This window comes from Centrocercus urophasianus, unplaced genomic scaffold (genome assembly GCF_019232065.1).
Source record: "Centrocercus urophasianus isolate 14NV4802_14NV808 unplaced genomic scaffold, USGS_Curo_1.0 seq_17, whole genome shotgun sequence".
Lineage (NCBI taxonomy): Eukaryota > Metazoa > Chordata > Aves > Galliformes > Phasianidae > Centrocercus > Centrocercus urophasianus.
The window spans coordinates 16,054,339-16,073,629 of NW_024884722.1; the positions used below are offsets into that span (position 1 = coordinate 16,054,339).

Consider the following 19,291-nt stretch of genomic DNA (forward strand, 5'->3'; position numbering starts at 1 on the left):
CTGCTCTGCCATCTGAACATCACTAGCTTTTAGGAAAAATTAGATCTGCGCAGATTGGATCTGAAGCAGATTATGGAGAAGTAATAGCTCACCACACCAGCTATTATTAAAGAGAATGTTGGCTGACAAATTGCTCCTGTGTACTGCAATGGCCAGAGTGCCCCTTTTTTGCATCCAGGAGCTGTATCTTTAGATGATTCTACTTACTCACTTGTACTGACTGATCAGGTCACTTGTTCTGGACAGAAAGCAACAGCTGTGATTTGCCAATGATTTCCTGCTACTTGTGCTAGGGATATTTACTACAACTGGCTACTTTGTGAGACCTGGAGACTGAATGTAGCTCATAACGCAAATTACTGATGGTCAGTTCGTTAAAAATGGGATGCTTCTACATTTCCTTGGTGAATCCATTAAGAGATGGAGAAACTTCACATTCTGAGATGAAGATTTTTTCTGTTTGATGATGTATGAAGCTGTAGTCTATTCATTAGCAAATTGATTGGAGTCCAGATAAGTTTCATTAATGCTGTAATGTTGTTGATTGCCTGCAGTACGCTTGGTGTTTGCTGTTGGTGTCCAATTCCATTCTGTGCCTCAAGAGGGAGACCAACGCGGGCTGCAGTTCACGACTTTGACTTAGATAAGAGAACAGTCACAGGGTCATAATGTATTTTATATCTATCAATACTGTGTGTATCAATTACTTTTATTTTTCATGCATATTTCAAATACAATGCATTAAAACTGTTTGACTTCAGCTGTCTGTGCTCAAAGCATTTACCAATCCTGCTATGCCCCACTATGGTCAGAGCAAGTAGTGTGAATTCCTGCACAGACCGCAAATTAAGAGGTGAGAGTGCCAAAGCTGTTTAAAACTATCAGCACAACCTTTCTTCAGTTCTGTGTGGCAAATGAGTTTGAGGTCCTATGTTTCATTTTAACGTACGTTGATAAAAAGACAAAAAAAAAAAAAACAACAAACCATTCAGTATTTTGTGAGTTGGACACAATATGCACACTTGGAAGAAAGATGTTATGTGTATTAGTAGTGATGAAAATATTGTTTTAGATTCCACTACAAATGTTTTGTATTAAAAAAATAGGGAGTAGTGTGGTCTATAAGAGATTATTTCAGCAATTTATAAGTGATCAAACACTCGTTTTACAAAAATTTAGTTGTTTGGTTTTCTTTACCACATCATGATATGTCAACAGTTGTTGGTGCCATGACTGCATGTTATAAAAGCCTGTTGGAATAGTGCTATCACATTTTGATATGGGTAAATAATACAAATTTGGTAACAAATTATTAGCATACGGGGATTGTCTTAAACAATTTCAAGATATTTTTTCATAGGGTTTCCTGTTTATAAACATGAACACTCATTTATAATCAAGGCAGTATTTATTGTTTTAAATATCAATTCAGCAGAAAACATCCCATTTGTTTTATACGCAGACATTTTTTGTAGAAAATGGTAGAATCATTTCAGGGTTTCTAGCGCTGTTTCTGCTTTGACCTAAAGGCATAGGTACCAGAATGATGCTTTCTGTGCATAAAACTAAGTATAAAATATCAGCCCTGTGGTGAAATTCTCCATCTAAGAAACTCAGAAGGGATGAGGCAAAGAAATGGAAGTGGAATAACTAAGAATACAACCCAAGATTGCAAATCCTCACGACAAGCTTCTACTCTTTGCTCTGCAGAAACAGAAATGAACTTCTCCATTCTGACATGTGAAATGGATTATAATACTTTTAAAAATCAGTAATATATCTGCAACATTTTTTTCTTTCTTTTTCTTTTTTTTCTTTTTTTTTTTTTTCTTTTTTTTTTCAGAAATGATGCTATTCATGCTGTTCTCATACAGGGTACAATGGCAGGGCACAATGCGGCAATAGGCAGATATTGGGCAAGTTGTGAACAGAATAACACTGCATTCCCACCAGCACTATTGAGCACCAGTGGAGGATATAACCTTGGATGGGGCACTGCATTGCTGAACCTCTCTGGCTGCCCGGAGCTTGGCTGGGGCAACATCTGCCCAAGACAGAAACAGATGGATCCTACTGCAAATGAATCCTGCCTGCAGTAATGCTGCATTTTGTGCAGCATAGCAGAACTCAGTGCAAGTAAGTGCAGAATATGATTTCTAATTGGTTTTATAGCTGATAATTTTTAGCACTGCCAGCAGTGCATAAAGAACTTTGAGACACTCAGATGCTAACAGCCTTTATGGCCCTGTGGCATCTCCATCTGCTCCACAACCAGTGCTGTTTGCAGCCAATGCCCTGGGCAGCCCCCCGTCCTGACGTATGGGCAGCCCTCTTCCAGAAGCACCATATCATCTTTGAGCCCATTCTGCCCCAGCTGCAATGGGAGCTGTAGGAGAGCTATGTATGAGGCCAGGTGGTGGAAGTCAGTTGTAGCAGAGAGCCTAATAATCTCCACTCTCAGCCTGTATGGAGTGGATGAGGAGGCCCTTACCCAGGTGCTGGAGCCCAACCTAGAGCACCATGCATGACTCGTGTGTGCCATCATTGTTCAGTTCCGCACTGAAGAGGCCCCTAGGCTGCTGGCCTGACAGGATGCTGCACTGTTATGAAGCAGGAGGACAGCCCCATGGTTGGAGAGGGACCTTCAGCAGCCCTTCAGACTGCATCTTGATGAACTTCCAAGTACATTGGACACCATTCTTTGTGGAGGCCCCAGACATGCCATTTGTGCTGCCATCCCTGCAGCACAGCAGGAGCCCCCTGAGGAGCCTGGGAAGGGGAGGCAGCAAGTTCCTCTACTCCTGGCCAGGGCAGGGACTGCTTGCTCAGAGCTGTGTTGTCCTCCAAAGATGAGGGCCAGCAGCTTCAACAACCCTGCAGGAGGCCACCCTTCGAATGGCACTTAGCAGGGCTACAGCTAAAGACAAAAACAAAAAACAAATAAACAAAAAAGCCAAAGACTACAGCACAAAGTATTGCTCTTAGTCATTGCACAGCTGACGTTGTTTAGCACAGAGGCTGCTTTTCCCATGTTGCTGATGCCTTCCCCTGCCCTGTCTCAGTGAGACAGCCTGATAGGGAGCACAGCCAAGGGCTCCAGGACCTGAAGTTGTCTCAGTGATGTTTGCTCCCAGCAAAAAGCCTGCTGAAGATCTGAGGGCTTGCTGAGGATGCCTGACAGCCTGGGAAGGATCACAGCTAGGACAGCTGATGCAATCTGACCTAAGGGATGCATCCATACTGTGTAACATTGTGCTCAGCAATAAAAACTGGAAAGGGTGAATTGAGGATGGACTTTGCCAGGGTTGCTGTTGTTCAGGGCCTAGCTGGACATCAGTCAGCTGGTGGTAAGCAAGCGCTTTTTGCATCACTTGTTTTTCTTGGTTTTCTTTTACTTTTCCCACATTTTATGTATTAAAGTGCCTTAATATAAACCCATGTTTCCCAGTGAACCAAACGGACAAACAGTGGTTGTTTTTATTGTTAAACAACATACAAGGTAACAAACTAAACAAGTCAACACAGTTTTTTTTCCTAAATGACACCTAAATGACACTAAATGACACTATTTGAAAAAACAACAGAAATGACCATGTTAGTATCAGCATGCCTTTCAAGCGGATAGGTTAAATGTTATAATATTATGGTTCTCTTTCCTCAATAGAAGGTGAGAACTGTTTTCCAGCTTAGGAGCTTTATGTCCTGCAGGTACTCATAGACAACTTTCATATCAGTATTAGCATGGCAGCCTAAGGTAGCATGCTTTTTGGCAATGAACAGGCAAGCAAATGCACAATCATCTTCTGGTCATCATCTGCAGATTCTGCATTATCATAGAGGAGTGATGCCACCGGATTTTTCAACTGGTTATAACCCTAGCCTTAAAAAGTGAACAAATGCATTTATATTTTCTCTTTAAATGTGCTTTTGTTGTTGTTGAAAGGGATTTGGGAGTGCTTCAACTTGAGAGGGAAAGTCGTAGCTCACATAATGCACTCAGATATTCTTCATTGTCAGGATTGTATTCATTGGCTTTCTCATAACATTCAATTGCTTCAAGCTTCTCACCATCTAGTTTATGAATATGTCCAAGTGTACTGAAATCCTCTTCACTTCCTAACCCTCCTTGAATTCTCCTTTCCAACAGTCTCTTCAAGTATTGTTTGATCTTTTTTGCAAAACAATGATTACCATTTTTTAACCCTTCTTTGTAATATTTAATTGCTTCAGATTCTGATTTCTTTTTATATTGCAGAAAATTTCCATAATAGTAGCATATTTCTTGTTTATCAGAGCAAGTCAGAATATTTATCTTCAGTGCTCTCTGAAATGTCTCTTCTGCTTCTCGATACATCTTTGCCTCTGCATACATCCTTGCCAAATCAATTAAGGCACTAAAAAATTTTGGCTTTTGTTCAGCCACCACTTTGAAATGAGAAATGCAAATTTGAATGAGTTCTTCTATTTGATCTTGAGGTGGATATCTTGTACTGTTTTTCAACTCATACAGCTTTGCTCTGTAGCAGAGTCCTAGCTGATGAAGCAAAAAGGTGGATTTTGGTGATATTTCCAGGGCTCTCTCCAAAACTTCCTGTGCCTTGTCCAGTTCTTTTTTCCTTCTGTAAAATTTAGCAGCATACCTCAGGAAATAGGGAAGATCAGGAGTTTTCTGCATTCCTTCTTCAATGCATCTCTCTGCTTCATCAACTTGATCTGAGTCCTGAAGTTTCAAAGCAAGTAATGCCAAAAGGTATGTGTCCATTGGATTCAGTTCCAGTGCACGCTTCAGAGGCTCCAGAGATGAGTTCACTTCTTCACATCTTCTGTTAGAAAATTCTTCCAAACGATACATTGCTATCGCATAGCCGGCATTAAATTCTGGGTTGTTGGGTTCCTCCCTCAGAGCATTTTCAAAGCACTCTTTTGCTCTGTTATAGTACTTTCCTCCAAATTTTAATAGTGCAAATCCTTGCTCAGCATAGATCTCTGGAAGCTGAATCTTCAGCTGAGCAGTATTTGAAAGTTTTTTGCAACTGTTTTCAACTTTATTTATATATTTTTGAGCTTCCTCATATCTACCCATGTGGTAGTAGATCCAAGCGTAGTTTCCCCAGGTAATGAGACTTCTCCTGTCAATTTCATCTGGATAATATTTTTTAACTTCTTCTTCAGCTTTTTGGAGATATTCTAGAGCTGCTTTATCTGAAAGCTGTAGGTGGTATATGTAAGATAGTAGATTGTAGTTTGAAACATTGGGTTTTATGAAAAACTCAATCTGATCATATATTGATTCTTCCAGGCTGGCAAGATCTATATCCTCCTTCAGCAAAGTCCACGTAAAATAACATTCTATCTGCAGAAGGGAGTTCTTCAAGGAATTCTTAGAAATAGTGCTAGAATAAATTAAAGAAGATTGATTAACTTCCTGCTGCTTGTGTTTTTAACCCAAGCATGATGTACTATAAAAGCAGGCAGTACCTTGGCTGGTGCCACTAGTCAACAATAGCTCATGTAAGTCACAACTGTGGGAAGCTGTAAGTCTAGAGTAATTCTTCTAGTAATTCTCCTTGCCAGTAGAACTGAAAGCACCACTCACATAGAGAAAGGAGTGGTGGTCTGGATGCTGTTAGAGAACAGCTGCTCTACTCTAACACCAGCACTCCTCCAGGCCTCAGGAATGTATTACCCCTCCATAAACATGGAGACCCTGCTGCCTTTCTGCCTCTGGATTCCTCCATGCATGTGGACTTCACCAAAGGAAGGTCATGCCCTTCACCAAAGGAAGGTCATGCCTCACTAATCTTGTGGCCTTCTATGATGGAGTGACGGCATTGGTGGACGAAGGGAAGGCGACCGATGTCATTTACCTGGACCTGAGCAAGGCCTTTGACATGGTCCCCCACCACATCCTCATCTCCAAATTGGAGGGAAGTGGATTTGATGGGTGGACGACCCGATGGATAAGCAATTGGTTGAAAGGCCGCAGACAGAGGGTGGTGGTCAATGGCTCTATGTCCAGGTGGAGGCCGGTAACAAGTGGTGTCCCCCAAGGGTCTGTCTTGGGACCGGTGCTCTTTAACATCTTTATCAATGACATCGATGAGGGAATTGAGTGCACCCTCAGCAAGTTTGCTGACGACACCAAGCTGAGTGGTGCGGTTGATACGGTGGAAGGAAGGGATGCCATTCAGAGGGACCTCGACAGGCTGGAGGGCTGGGCTCGGGTGAACCTAATGAGGTTCAACACGGCAAAGTGCAAGGTTTTGCATTTGGGCCGGAAGAACCCCAGGCACCCGTACAGGCTGGGAGGAGTGGTCCTTGAGAGCAGCTCGGCAGAGAAGGACCTGGGGGTCCTGATGGACGAGAGACTGAACATGAGCCAGCAGTGCGCTCTGGCAGCTCGAAAGGCAAATGGGATCCTGGGCTCCATCAGGAGAGGGGTGGTCAGCAGGGACAGGGAGGTGATCGTCCCTCTCTACTCGGCTCTTGTGAGGCCCCATCTGGAGTACTGTGTCCAGGTGTGGAGCCCTCAGTACAAGAAAGACATTGAGATTTTGGAAAGGGTCCAGAGGAGGGCAACTAAGATGATCAGGGGGCTGGAGCACCTCCCCTATGAGGGCAGGCTGAGGGAGTTGGGCTTGTTCAGCCTGGAGAAGAGAAGGCTGCGGGGTGACCTCATTGCAGCCTATCAATACCTGAAGGGAACCTACACCCACGAGGGGAGTAAACTCTTCAAAAGGGCTGACAACAGCAGGACTAGGGGAAATGGATCGAAGTTGAAGGAGGGAAGATTTAGGTTGGATGTTAGGGGGAAGTTCTATACAAGGAGAGTGGTTAGGCCCTGGAACGGGCTGCCCAGGGAGGTTGTGGATGCCCCGTCCTTGGATGTGTTTAAGGCCAGGTTGGACGGGGTCCTGGGCAACCTGATCTGAATGTGTGTGTTTGGTGGCCCTGCTAGGCAGGGGGGTTGGAACTACATGATCCTTGAGGTCCCTTCCAACCCGGGTGATTCTGTGATTCTGTGATTCTGTGATGGGCCTGGCAGCAGCTGGGGCAGCAAGTTGCGTCAGTTCCCCCTCTTACCACTGACTTCTTGGTTGAATAGTCCATCGTCAGAAAGACTGCTCTGCTTTTTCCTTGTAAAATCAGGAGTATCTACCTGCCTATCTATGTATCTACCCTATCTATGGCGCCATGTATTCCCAATTAGAAAGCTATGTAGGAATTTGTATTTTTTCTGGGATGAAGGGTAAGTGAGAGCAAGTTCCTGATAAGACCAGTACCTCATTAGAAATCTTTTTCCCCAGGGGAATACCATGGAAGAATGAACCCTGGCTGCCAAACCAGCTTTTAAATTGCTGCATTTTAAATTGTCCCCCTCAAACCAAAATTATTTTTTTTTGTCCGAATTGTCACATTAAGGGGCAATCTAATCCCATCTGGTGGCACGACTCAAGCTCAGATAGATGGACATATTTGAAGACCTTGAAGATCCTTTCCAACCTGCAGGATTCTGTGTTTCTGTGCAAGTGAACTAAGTGATTCTGCACTTCCTGTTGGTTTTAGTGCCTCAGCTGAGTACCCAGAAAACTTCCATGAATTAAAACAACAGTAGAGAGTAATTTCATGAGTATTTTCACGTTTGTGAACATGTGTGGGATTTAAGTGACGTTTCTTTTTAGCTCAGACTGACTACACCATACAGAACTGTAATTTGTTGAATTCTCCCTCTCTTTCTGACTGGTTAATAGACAGCCTCGCAGCTAACTGGTGACTAGTGAAACAGAACTTGTAACAACATCCCCAAAACAGATTTGTGATGCAGATAAAATGCAGTTCAGTTTTTGTGCATAATCTGCCAGTGCAATTTTCCAAGTTGTCATAAACATCCTAGATTCGCCCTATTTGAATGTGTTTGCAGGACAGTCCTCAGCAAATGCTATCCCTTTTCTTCTGCTCCAGGCTGCAGACCAGAATGATTTTCTGGTCCTCACAGTAGTAGAGAGCAGAAAGTAAATTCTCAGCTGTATCAGTGCCAGCCATTCCCTTGGCTGGTCAGCAGCTGCAACTGCAGCCTGCATTTCATCCAGAAATTGCATGCACACAGTTTCTGACAATCAATTCTGTAAAAGCAATAATGTTACAGCATCCAATTGCATCCTTCTCTTACTTCGATTCTTCCAGTGAATATTATGTAAACTATTCTCCGATGCTTAAGTCCCTGCATACCTTACTGCTTCCAGTTATGCAAATTACCAAACTTACATTCCCATAGCATGAGAGTACAGAAAAAACAGCATTTGTAGACCAAGCTGCTCTCTTACCTCATGATTTGCCTTCCTTCTTTCTTTTCCTTTCTCTGCCTGTTTGCTGGTAGCTTTGAAGCCCAACAGCTTCTTCCTGCAGTTGTGAGTTGCCTTTTATGTGCTCTGGCGTGCACGTGATTGATGTGTATGATATCGGGAATCAGAAAGTGAAAGCAAGCTTCATGAGTCTGGGAGGAGCTTGAAGGCAGCCGGCTGGGGAATAGAAACTTATGAGTCACTCTGCTTTTTCCATTTTGGCTTTATGCCACACATTGACTTGTGCTGTGGAGCCCATGGTAACAGCTGCTAGCAGCTCTGTGTCTGAACTTAACTCCAAATGGCTAGCACTGAGAGCTGCCCAGCCAGTGCAGCCCGTGGCTGACTGGCTGCTCTGTCAGCGGCAGCTGTGTGTTTGCTGGTGCCTGGGACCGGTAAGGCATGGATTGTCTCAAATAAGTGTGAGAGGATTTAAATACTTTGTGGACAGTTTTACATTCAAAAGTGTTTCTTTGGAGCTGTTTACCTTCGAATGGGAGGGTCCAAGAGTGTTTTCTGTCTGGGGACTCAGCCTGGAAACAAATGTTTCCAGCTTGATACACGAGACTGGGAGATGATACCATTGTATCCAGTGAAGGTCCCCAAAGCCAGAAAGTCATTCCAAAAGAACAGACTCAACTACTGGGGATGAAAGGCAGAGGATGGACGTTTGTCATTTGTTCACAACTTACCACAACAAATGGTCAGCCCATCACTACCAAAGATCAGCACCACCAAGACATGGCTGGACTGAGGAGTGGTGAACTGCTTTGCTTTGCTGTATTTGTATATCTGTATGCCTGCTTGTCTCTCTCTTTCCCTATCATTTATCTTTTACTCTTTCACTTTTAGTAGTAACCATTGCCTAATATTGTCCCACCTGTAGTGCTTATTAATCGTTATTAGCAATTTAACCAATTTTACATCCAAGTAGAGTATTAGTTATTTAGTTAGTTAGTAGAAAGATCTCAATAAATTGATTAGTATTATTCTGCTGACTCTTCGATGACTGTTGCAATAGAGATCCCTGCTGATGTGAGGAGGTGTGACTGAGGATAAAGAAACCCACTCTTTTGAAACTCACTGAGTGGGACAAGACAGCTGGACAGAAGCTGGATGCTGCCAGGGCTTCCTAAAGAGCAGTCAGATACAGTGAATTGGGAAAGCTGAAATTTCATTTGCTTCTGTTCCAGGAGCTTTGATATGGGAAAATCATCATTCTTTTGAAATTGGTTATACTTAAGAGAGAATACTTCATCAAATCAGTTTTGGAGAGGAAGGGAGACATTTAGTAAACTGTACCTTGAATAATGGTGTGACAGTGGTGTTGGAAAAGTAAAGTACTCTCTGTTAAAAAATAACCCCCTTCTGAGAAAAAATATATATATTCCTACCAGCTTGGATACTTGTGAAAAACAAAAGTGTCTTTGCTATTATATGGTGAATACATTCTATATATATTATGACAATTGCATGTATGGGAGTCCAAACATCTTGAACTCCAGCAGCTTGGGGCCATGTCCAGTGCCATGGGGAGCCTGTTCCATGCTCAATGCCTTCTAGAGAAGAGCCTTTTCCCAACACACACCTGACCATCCCCTGGCACAGCTCCATGCCATTCCCTCAGATCCTGTCACTGTCACCAGAGAGCAGAGCTCAGTGCTGCCCCTCTGCTCCTCTTGAGATGAGCTGTAGGCTGAAGGCTCCCTTCTGCCTCTTCTGCTCTGGACTCAACAAGCCAAGAGATCTTGGATACTCCTTATTCACTTTACTCTCCAGATCTTTTACCATTTCTATAGCCCTCCTTCTAGCATTGTCTGAAAATTTTATGTCTTATTTTCTATGATCTGTCCACTGAAATGAACCCCACAAGTGGCTGGCCACCAGCCTGATGTAACCCCAATTACTAAGACATTTTGAACTCAATCCATCAGCCAATTCTTCACCCATCACTTCATGTTTTTGTCTAGCTGTATGCTGGATGTTCTGACCAGAATGAGAGAAACTGTATTGAAAGCTTAGCTGAGATTTCTGAAATACCACATAACTGGCTTCCCTTCATCAGGTATGTGGCTAACCTAGTGTAAAAAGAGATTATGTTTGTTAAGCAGAACTTTCCCCCCATGAGCCTGTGTTTGCCGTGACCCACAACAGTACTGTCTTTCAGGTGTTTTTCAGTAAGTCCAATAATAACTCCTTAATTTTGTGAAGCATTGAGTGAGACTGGTGGCCTGTAATTACAAGGGTCTTATTTCTTGAAAACTGGGACAACATTTACTGGTTTCCATTCAACTGGAACCAATCCATATTCACAAGACTGCTGAAAAATAATAGAGTTCTCATGATAACATCAGTCAGCTTTTTGAGTTCCATGGGATGAATCCCATCAGGCCCCATAGATGTATATGCGTGCATCTGAAGCAGCAAGTTCAATACACAATTGTTTTTGGCTGATAGTTTATCATTCACACAATCATGGTCTTCCAGCTCAGGGTTCTGTTGGTCCCAGGCCCCATCAGTGTCCAAGACAAAGGCATAGAAGGCATTAAACATTGCAGCTTTGCCTGCAACCCTGTTTCTGAGGCGACTGTCTTCATCAAGTGATGAAACATAATCTCTGGTCCTGTTTGCTGCAAATGTATCTGAAGAAGCCCTTTTGTTGTTCCTCTACAGCTTTAATTTTGACTGAAATTTGACAACAATCATTTTATCCTTGCTGTGGCAAACAGAATCTCTGTAATCTTCCCCTTTTGCCTGAGCTCATGTCCAGTGGCCATACATTTTCCTTTTTCTCTCTAAGCTCTACAAGAAGATCCCTGGACTTTCTGCCCTGCCTGCTTGTCTTCTGACATTTTAGAATTGACCAAGTTGTCTCCATTAGTGCCTTGTCCAGCAGCATTCCTCCTCATCCACCAGACGTAGGTTGAGCACTGCAAATCCATGCTTGCACAAACATTCCCCTGGCTGGTAACAGACCAGTGCAATCCTCCAGAGCACACAGAAGAGAGAACACAAGACACTGATTTCTTGCATCGCTGTGCCTCACTATGATGAAGATGGAGTCTGACTCAGCAAAATTTCAAGCTTACCTTTTTCTTACTGTTTCTCCTTGTTTCTGCAGGAAAAGAGAGGCAGGAAAGAGGCAAAGGGCTCAGGTGACAGAGCATGGTGGGGACCAGGGATGTGCAAGTAGGGCCTCAGGAACCTTCATGAGCTGGGCGCTGAGTACTTCTCTGCCACCTTCAGGAGGATCTGGAGGGAAACAATACCAATACAAGAAACTCAGGATTGTGAATGGTAGTGGGGTCACCTAATGTGCCATTTTTCCACCACAGCCAAGATCAACACTGTAGGTTACCACTGGTTTCTGGCTTCAACTTTATTGTTGCTTCTATGAGCAGTGGTTCCTCATCCTTCTGTTCTTCTACCTCCTTCCCTTTTCCCTAGGTAGGGCCAGCTTTGTAAGAGGAAAAGCTGGCAGCTAGAAAACTAGGACAAATTTACCTACATTTGATCAACAGACATTGGTTAACCACAGGCATGACTGAGCACACTGTTAGGTTCCTGATCACTTTGGCCTGTATTTTGAAAGAGCCTTTGAGTGAGATCTGAGAGGTGTGAGGTGCACTCTCCTTGGAACAAGTGTGCTGGCTACCTGGGCACTGGCAGTTCAATCATCTTGTTGCTGTACGAATGACTGATGCTGTTACACCTTATGATGCTTGTTGTAGACCAAAACGTGTACCTTAATAACAGTGTTCATGTTTCCTAAGATCCACCATCTATTATACCAAGCTACAATGCTGTAGAACTAAGCTGGCATGTCAATGAGTGATACCACTAGTTGGATCTGTGAAGGCAATCCCTTCCTTCATCTATTCTCCTTTCAGCCCTTTTCTTCCTTTCTTATGTGCTCTGTGTTCACCCACCCCTTTTCCCCCCTGTACCTTGCACTCGAGTTTCCCAGAGCTTTAGCTGTGCTCTGCCCTCCATTTCTGGTTCAGTGCTTTGTTTGTGTTTGTTTTCTGTTTCCCCAGCTCTCACGTGATTGTGAGAGAAAGAGGAAGTGAAAGCAAGCTTTCTCTCTGAATCTGCAAGGAGCAGCAAAGGCTGCCAGATGGAGAATAGAAACTCATGAATCACTCTGCTCTGTTTTCATCTTGGCTTTGTGCCATGTACTAAATTGTGTTGTGGAGCCCATGGCAACAGCTGCTAACAGCTCAAAGCATTGACTTTGCTCAAATGTAAAGCCATCTATGATAAGGAGAGTATTTCAAGTTAGTATAGCTTGACCTGGTTATCGTACATAAGCGGGATCTTGGGGTCATTCCCCCTCTTGCCTTTGCTGATGAATATATGCATGGTTTTGCCCCGTGCCTTAAGCTTCTATTATGGCAGTGTTGTTTATACACATAACATTCACGTAACTTGGTCCTTTGCTTGCCCTCCTCTAAGCTACATCCTCTGCCTCCACGTCCTGAGGGCTCTGCTATCCAACCAGCCCTGTGTTGCTCCATGCTGCCATTGTATTAGTTTGTCCGCAATGGCTTATGCTACCTGGAGCAGCTGCTTGCTGCTCTCCCTGACAAATTACAGTTTTACACCACAAAGATAAACAAATGTTGAGCAAATCAAATACTGACACTTGACGTATTGAAGCAATTGCTGTCACAGTTGTACCAAGCCAAACAAGATTTGAGCAGGTGGAGATGAGCTCTAGCAGAGCAGGGGTGACACACCCCAGTCCTGAGGCCATGCAAACATAGTGCAAAGCTGCTTCTGTGAGGGCAGTACTGTTATAGGGGTGTGTGGACAGCAAGAGATGGGACTCAGTACTGGTGCATAGAGCCCTATGGATATAAAACACCCATTTGTAATTAGGCTAAAAAAAAAAGAGATAACTTCATAATTAGTGTTTGTGGAATTTGAGCGCCCCTGTTTTGTCAGAATAAGGTAATAAATGTGCTCCCAAGGATGCCTCATGAGACATCTCATGGTGTCTGGTACACATCAGCTGATTTCATGCTCATGGCTTGGCTGGGATGCGGCTGTGCCTGACTAGCTACAGGGAGCATGAGGGAGCATGGAGCACCCAGCAGCCTGCAGGAATGGTAGCTCTTGACTGGATCTGATGGGACAGCAGCGGGGTGAAGCCACAGACAAGACACAGTAGGTGATGGAGCTGCACTGGAGTTTGTCCATTCACTAGCAGCCTGCCCCAGGTGCAGGTTTTGCCCAAGGACTGGGCTGTGCTGCAGGTCTGGTGGAAAGCTGACACCTTTTTATTGGAATAAAAACAAGCAGTGCTTCTCTTTTCACAGCAGTGGCTCTTCATAAGCAGGAGCCTTGGTGCGCTTGTCCCGGAGATGCATTTTCTTGCAGCAGCTGTTGGTCACGGTATCTTTGGCATTAAGCAGGGAAATGGGAAAGAGCCTGAGCATGGAGGCTTATCTAGAGTTTGAGGAGGTGCAAATAAGATGGTGATAAAGCAGAAGAAAACATAGATAAACCAAGTTAGAGAGGAAGACTGAGATCTAGTTAGCAATTATATAATCTTAATTTGGGAAACTATCCTTGCTGAAGCTTTCTTGTTTGATTTTAACAGTACCTTTGGAAAATCTAGTCCATGTGTCAGTGCTGGCATGTAAATGTAATACGGTCATAGTAGCAAATGCAAGAGATTCATGAAAAGTACATGAAGAAATTGACAGAAATAACTGCCTTCGTATTTAATACAAAAGCTTTACTTACTTGAGTATTCTGTACATATAGAAGAAAAGGGAATGACTTCAAAAATATCTATGCATTTTAGAGAGAAAACTCATGCCTGTACAGTTTCTTGGAGCTGATATTTGCTGACAAGGAATTCCCTCCTAGTGACATTAGTTCAGACAAATAGTCTGAAATGCAGTTTTCTTCAATAAAATAATGTAAAGAAGCTATACTATTGTAATAATTAGATCATTTAAATATCTAGTTTCCATTAAACCTAGTTAGCATCTAATTACTATGCTTGAGAACAGCACTGCAGGCATTTTATAATTTGTATTTTCCTCTGAGGAGAAAAGTACCCTGTAATTAATCTTCTTGAAAACCCACGCAAATAGTTCAGCATTACTTTTGTTACCCAACTTCTGAAAATAAAATGTAATCCTGTGAAATTCAATTCAAGAATAGAAAGGGCATCACTTTCACTGAGTGTCCAGGACATCTCTGTGTGTCAAAACTAGTGGATGCAATGGTGCTGAAGTGCCCAAGATACCTCTTTTCTTCTGATATATTTCTCCAAAGGCAGCTCGTGTGTGGTCTTAGCACATTCATTGCTGAGAAAGATGAAAGAAAGGGTTATAGACTTTTTAAAAGAGCTCTTGAGAGTCCACCTTAGTACTATTTTGTGGTAGTCTGCTTCTGAATGTGCATTTTACCCCTTACTATTCACAGCATATTTCATCTGATGGTTTAGCATTTAAACTGACTGCATCCTAAAACACTTCTGTCAGGTGGGAAAGTCACACACAAGGAGGATGCCTACAGGTGCAGTGGAGGTAGAGCAATCAGATAACGCTGTGAACTTCCAATTCCTGTGGTGCCCCTCTTGGGGTAGACGAGGCAAAATGACAGTGAGTTAGCTCTGGGTTTAGTTTGTCCTGTGCCAGGCCCACATCACAACCGTGTGCTGTGTGGGGCCCTGTAGTACTTCTGAAAGCGAAAACTCCAATGAAAATCTTCACGCCCTCTAAATAGACAGAAACACATGCTTTCTTGACACATTACTGCTCTGCTACTATGTATTTTATTTCAGGTTTCAGTATTATCCCAAGGATATTACTATGTGCAAGTGATGTGAATGTTTGTACTTCAGGCCTGCATGCGGTTCAAGTTTTGCAAGCATGGCCACACGCCGCCTGACCACAGGCTCTGGAACACGACAGATGTTACATGTGCTGCCAGCTCATTGCCTCAGAGCACTGGGACGGACCAGATTGGCAGCAAGCTGCAGGAGCTGTGCACCTGCATGTAATTCAAGCCTGCTTGTATCAGATTTGATATATTTAGATTGTGCTCAACGATGATGGATAGATGATCTGTTCTTTGTGAGAGGATAACGGTGCTGGATGCAAAGCTTCGAAACCCTCAGGAACGGAGTGCCCGTGGGTGGGGACGGGACTGCGGGCAGGCTGAGGGGTCATCGGGGCAGAAACCTGCGCAATTACGGGGCGAGGGGGGGCATTCGTGAAATTTCAGTCTACAGAGTTTTTTAAAAGTGAGTTCAGGGGACGGGGGGGTGTGAAAAATTCCCATGCAGCTGCTGAGAAGCGCTGAATCACGCCTCCCAAGGTCGCACAGCCGGCGAGGGGCGGCGTGCAGGGAGGGCGCAGAGCTGCGGCTCGCGGCCCCTCAGCGCAGCGCCGCGGAGCAGCGCGGCCGCCGCCCCCGGGCGGGCTCCCGCCCCTCGGGCCGCGATAGGCCGCGCCGCGTGGCCTGAGCGCCGCCGCCGGCCCCGCTCCCTCCTCCCGCCGCGGGTCGGTGCGCGGACGGTTTCGTGGCCGGGGGGAGGCGTGAGGGCCGCGGGACACACCCGGCCCGGCCGCGCGCTTTCAGCCGCTCAGGGCTGCGCAGCCCCGTCCTCGCCCCGTCAGCGGGAGTCCGCCCCCGCCCTGTCACGCGGTCCCGTGCCAGCCGCGGGGCTCGGCGGAGGAGGAACATAAGCCCGCGGCGGGGCCGCTTTCTTATACGGCGAGCCGTCCTCCCTCAGCCCGGCAGGATGCGGGGCCTGCTGCCTGCAGCCGTGCTGCTGTACGGCGTCGTCGTTCCGGGCGTGTTCGCCGTCGGGAGAAGGAACGTGGACCCCGAGACGAACATGAACATCGTGAGTTGTGTCGCGGGGCGGGGGAACGCCGCTGGAGCCGGGCGGGTTGTAGTGCGGTGGAGAAGCCGCTGCTGAGGCTGCAGCCTCTGAACGGCGGCTGTGCCAGCTCGGAGGTGCGTTGTGCCGTGTGGTTCCGGGACGGCGGCTTCGGCTACTGCCGGCCCCGAGCCCCGCACCTCTCTTTCGAGTCCTCCTTCGGCCCCTGATGCCTGCAGTCGATCTCTCTTCTGTGACTTCTGAGCTCGCTGTGTGTGTTTCGCTAGAAAAGAGCGTGCTTATAGAATGTACGTAATGCTGGTGCCGTCCTCCCGTAGTTGCAGCGACAGCTGCTTGCCTTTCTATTCTGTCCTTCCCTTCCGAAGAGAGATGAACTCTTTGTAGAATGCCCCGGGTTGGGAGCGTCCCGCGAGCAGCGCGCTGCTCCTGGCTCCACGCAACACCTCTCAGAATCAAAGCCGGTGTCCAAGCATTGCGTGAACTCCAGGCTCTGTGCTGTGACGCTGCCCTGCGGCACCTGTGCCAGTGCCCACGCAGGCTTCTTCCTTCCTTCTCATCCTCTGCATGCCGCTGTGGTACCAGGCGTTGAAGTGCTTGTTTGTTTTTGGAAGATACTATTTTTCTTGAGAGAAAATAATAGAATCAGGGGATGACCATGTCACTTTTTGCCTGCCATTTCTGTCTCAGAGCTTTGCCCTGTTACAAAAACTCCCTTTTCAATGCTGCAATCTTTTGCACTATAACAAAGGTGTGACAGTGTGTGGGGACAGTGTAAGTCCTCCCAGGTCCCTGGGTTAATGCTTGTACTCCAGCAGGCTCTTACCTCGCGTAGGTCTCAGAAGAAACCTGTCTGTGGTGTGTGGAGAGATGGCTATGGTACACTCCTGCCGTGTCCTGTAATTTCACCTTGCTGTTGGGAAGGAGCCCGGGGTACTGTGAGCGTGTTAATGAATGAAGCAGGCTGGGAGCTCCAAGCTTCTTTCTTCTCTTTTTTCAGAGTCAGATTATCACGTTCAGGGGATACCCCAGTGAGGAGTATGAAGTGACAACAGAAGATGGGTACATTCTTTCTGTTAACAGAATTCCTTATGGAAGAAAAGATCTAGGACAGAGCAAAGGTAAGATTTATTTCTGCTTGGAAAAAACAGTAAGGCGTGGAAAAGTTCTACACTTTATAAAAAAGGGGAGAAAAAAAAAAAAAAAGTGTGACAGAACTTCTGCTCCTACAATCATTCATAAGAAGATTACAGACTGTAACCTATGGAGTTACAATCTATGACTAGTGAATGTCATGGCCAGAATGGCTCAGGTGCATTTAGAGTGACTTCAGTGAGGGAGGGGTGAAAGAATTAGAAAGCTGCCTTTTCCTGGCATTTCCATTTTGTGACATTAACACAGTCCCTTTGTTGTTTGGTTTTTGATGGCCTGAGAGGCCCAGATCTTCTGGCAGGGAGAAAATAGGACTAAGACATTTTTAAATATTGATTTAGTGTCCTGAAAAGAGTTTGACTGTACCATTGTAGCACTGTTTCAAACCACATTGAAAAAAATCTTATAAAAAAGAATTTTGTTCAAAGTGCCTGAATATTTTTGGAAGTAGGCACAACTTGTATTCCTCTTCTTGTGAAATACAACTGAACTATAAGAGTTCCCATTGGGAGCTTCACTAAATAATTACTTCCTGATTTCTGGGGCATAGGGGGAAGAATCATTTTGCTCATTGTAACCACTGAATCTGCCTTTGCAGCAAGTTACAAGCTAGAACAAGTCCTGCTGTTATGGTGTCATTTTGTATATGTAGCTGCTTAAGTTGGAAGATATTGTAATGAGAGAAAATAACTTCAGAGCATCTTGAGTAGAATACATTTAAAATACAGTGCAAATTAACATATGTAGCATATTATTGGCAGCAGTGAGCTCAGACCAGCTTGTTTTGTGGATGTGATTTGATGGGGAACAGGGAGGGTGGTTGGCATAAACCACCAGACTACTCTTTCACAGTAATCTTTACAGTTTATAAGATTGCTTAAAGCCATGGAAGGAGTGCAGGGGGTGCTCAGGTGATAGAAATGGAGTATAAGCTGAGACTTATGGGAGCAGTATGAGCAAAGGTTTTTGTAGAGACTCAATGATGGAATGCTCTAAAAATGAGAGAAATGTGTGTGGAGGAAGAGAAATAGATGGCCTTTGGATTGTTTCTTGCTTTGTGTGCGGAAATAAGTGTGTCTGAATAGCAGTCACTGAATTTGGTACTGGTTATACCACCACCCCTTAGAAAAGGTCATACTGACAACTGCACGTGTACAAAAGCAGCTAGTTTGCATACAGACTGCATCTATCCTAAAGACTACCTGAGAACCTTTGGGACAAAAAAACTTGCAATGAGAGGTGAAGAATAAAAAAGTGGTGTTTAAATAATAATTGATTGCCCTTTTGCTGTGGGTGCAAACAAGACTATGGGAAATGCCTCTCTTCTTCTAAAGGCCAGGCAGCAGTCTTGCCTGCTGGTTCTGCAGGTGTTGGAGTGTTTGCACCACGCACTGTCTTTCACAAGGTTGGTGCATGCATGAAGCCAGTCAAACCTGGCAGATGTCTTTGTCCTGAAGTTTCAGAAAAACCACAGGAAAAATCTGCCTGGAACATGTTGATTTTGTTAAATCTTTCATCTATGACATAAGCAAACAGAAGTTTCCTGACTTGTGGGAATTCTCCACATTCCCCTTGCCACACCCTCTATCCCAAGTTCATGTTTTGCAAAGTACCTTAATTTTAAAAACAAAGATTACTGAGCACATTTGGGGAAGTATGATCTCTTAGAAGAATGGAGATCTCAAAGTTCATGTTGATCTTAAGTTTTTACAGACTTGGTATCTTTTCCCAGAAAGATACCAATGATGTGTTACTGCTGACTTAGCGTATATATGCCATAATTCTTTTGCAATACCTGCTTAATGTGAATAGGATTCCTTGGAGTTATGGATCACCTGATGTTTTGGAACAAACCTACAGTTCCTCTGCTTAAAAAAAAGAAAGGGGCTCAGTAATCTTTGTTTTTAAAATTAAGGTACTTTGCAAAACATGA

General features: G+C 44.5%; 2 protein-coding genes across 2 annotated transcripts; one reads left to right on the forward strand and one right to left on the reverse strand.

Annotated features, from left to right (window-relative positions):
• Nucleotides 1-3,440: 3,440 nt before the first annotated feature.
• Nucleotides 3,441-8,431, reverse strand: IFIT5 (interferon induced protein with tetratricopeptide repeats 5). Its single transcript, XM_042818686.1, has 2 exons — nucleotides 8,325-8,431; nucleotides 3,441-5,393 (listed from the first exon to the last, which is right to left on the reverse strand). Exons 1-2 carry the CDS (start codon nucleotides 8,327-8,329, stop codon nucleotides 3,959-3,961), a joined length of 1,440 nt encoding a protein of 479 aa, XP_042674620.1. The 5' UTR covers nucleotides 8,330-8,431; the 3' UTR covers nucleotides 3,441-3,958.
• Nucleotides 8,432-16,005: 7,574 nt separating this feature from the next.
• On the forward strand, nucleotides 16,006-17,594 carry LOC122160171 (putative lysosomal acid lipase/cholesteryl ester hydrolase). The gene is made up of 2 exons (XM_042818464.1): nucleotides 16,006-16,212; nucleotides 17,207-17,594. The coding sequence occupies exons 1-2, from the start codon at nucleotides 16,108-16,110 to the stop codon at nucleotides 17,486-17,488; spliced, it is 387 nt and encodes a 128-aa protein (XP_042674398.1). The 5' UTR covers nucleotides 16,006-16,107; the 3' UTR covers nucleotides 17,489-17,594.
• The last annotated feature ends 1,697 nt before the right edge of the window (nucleotides 17,595-19,291 follow it).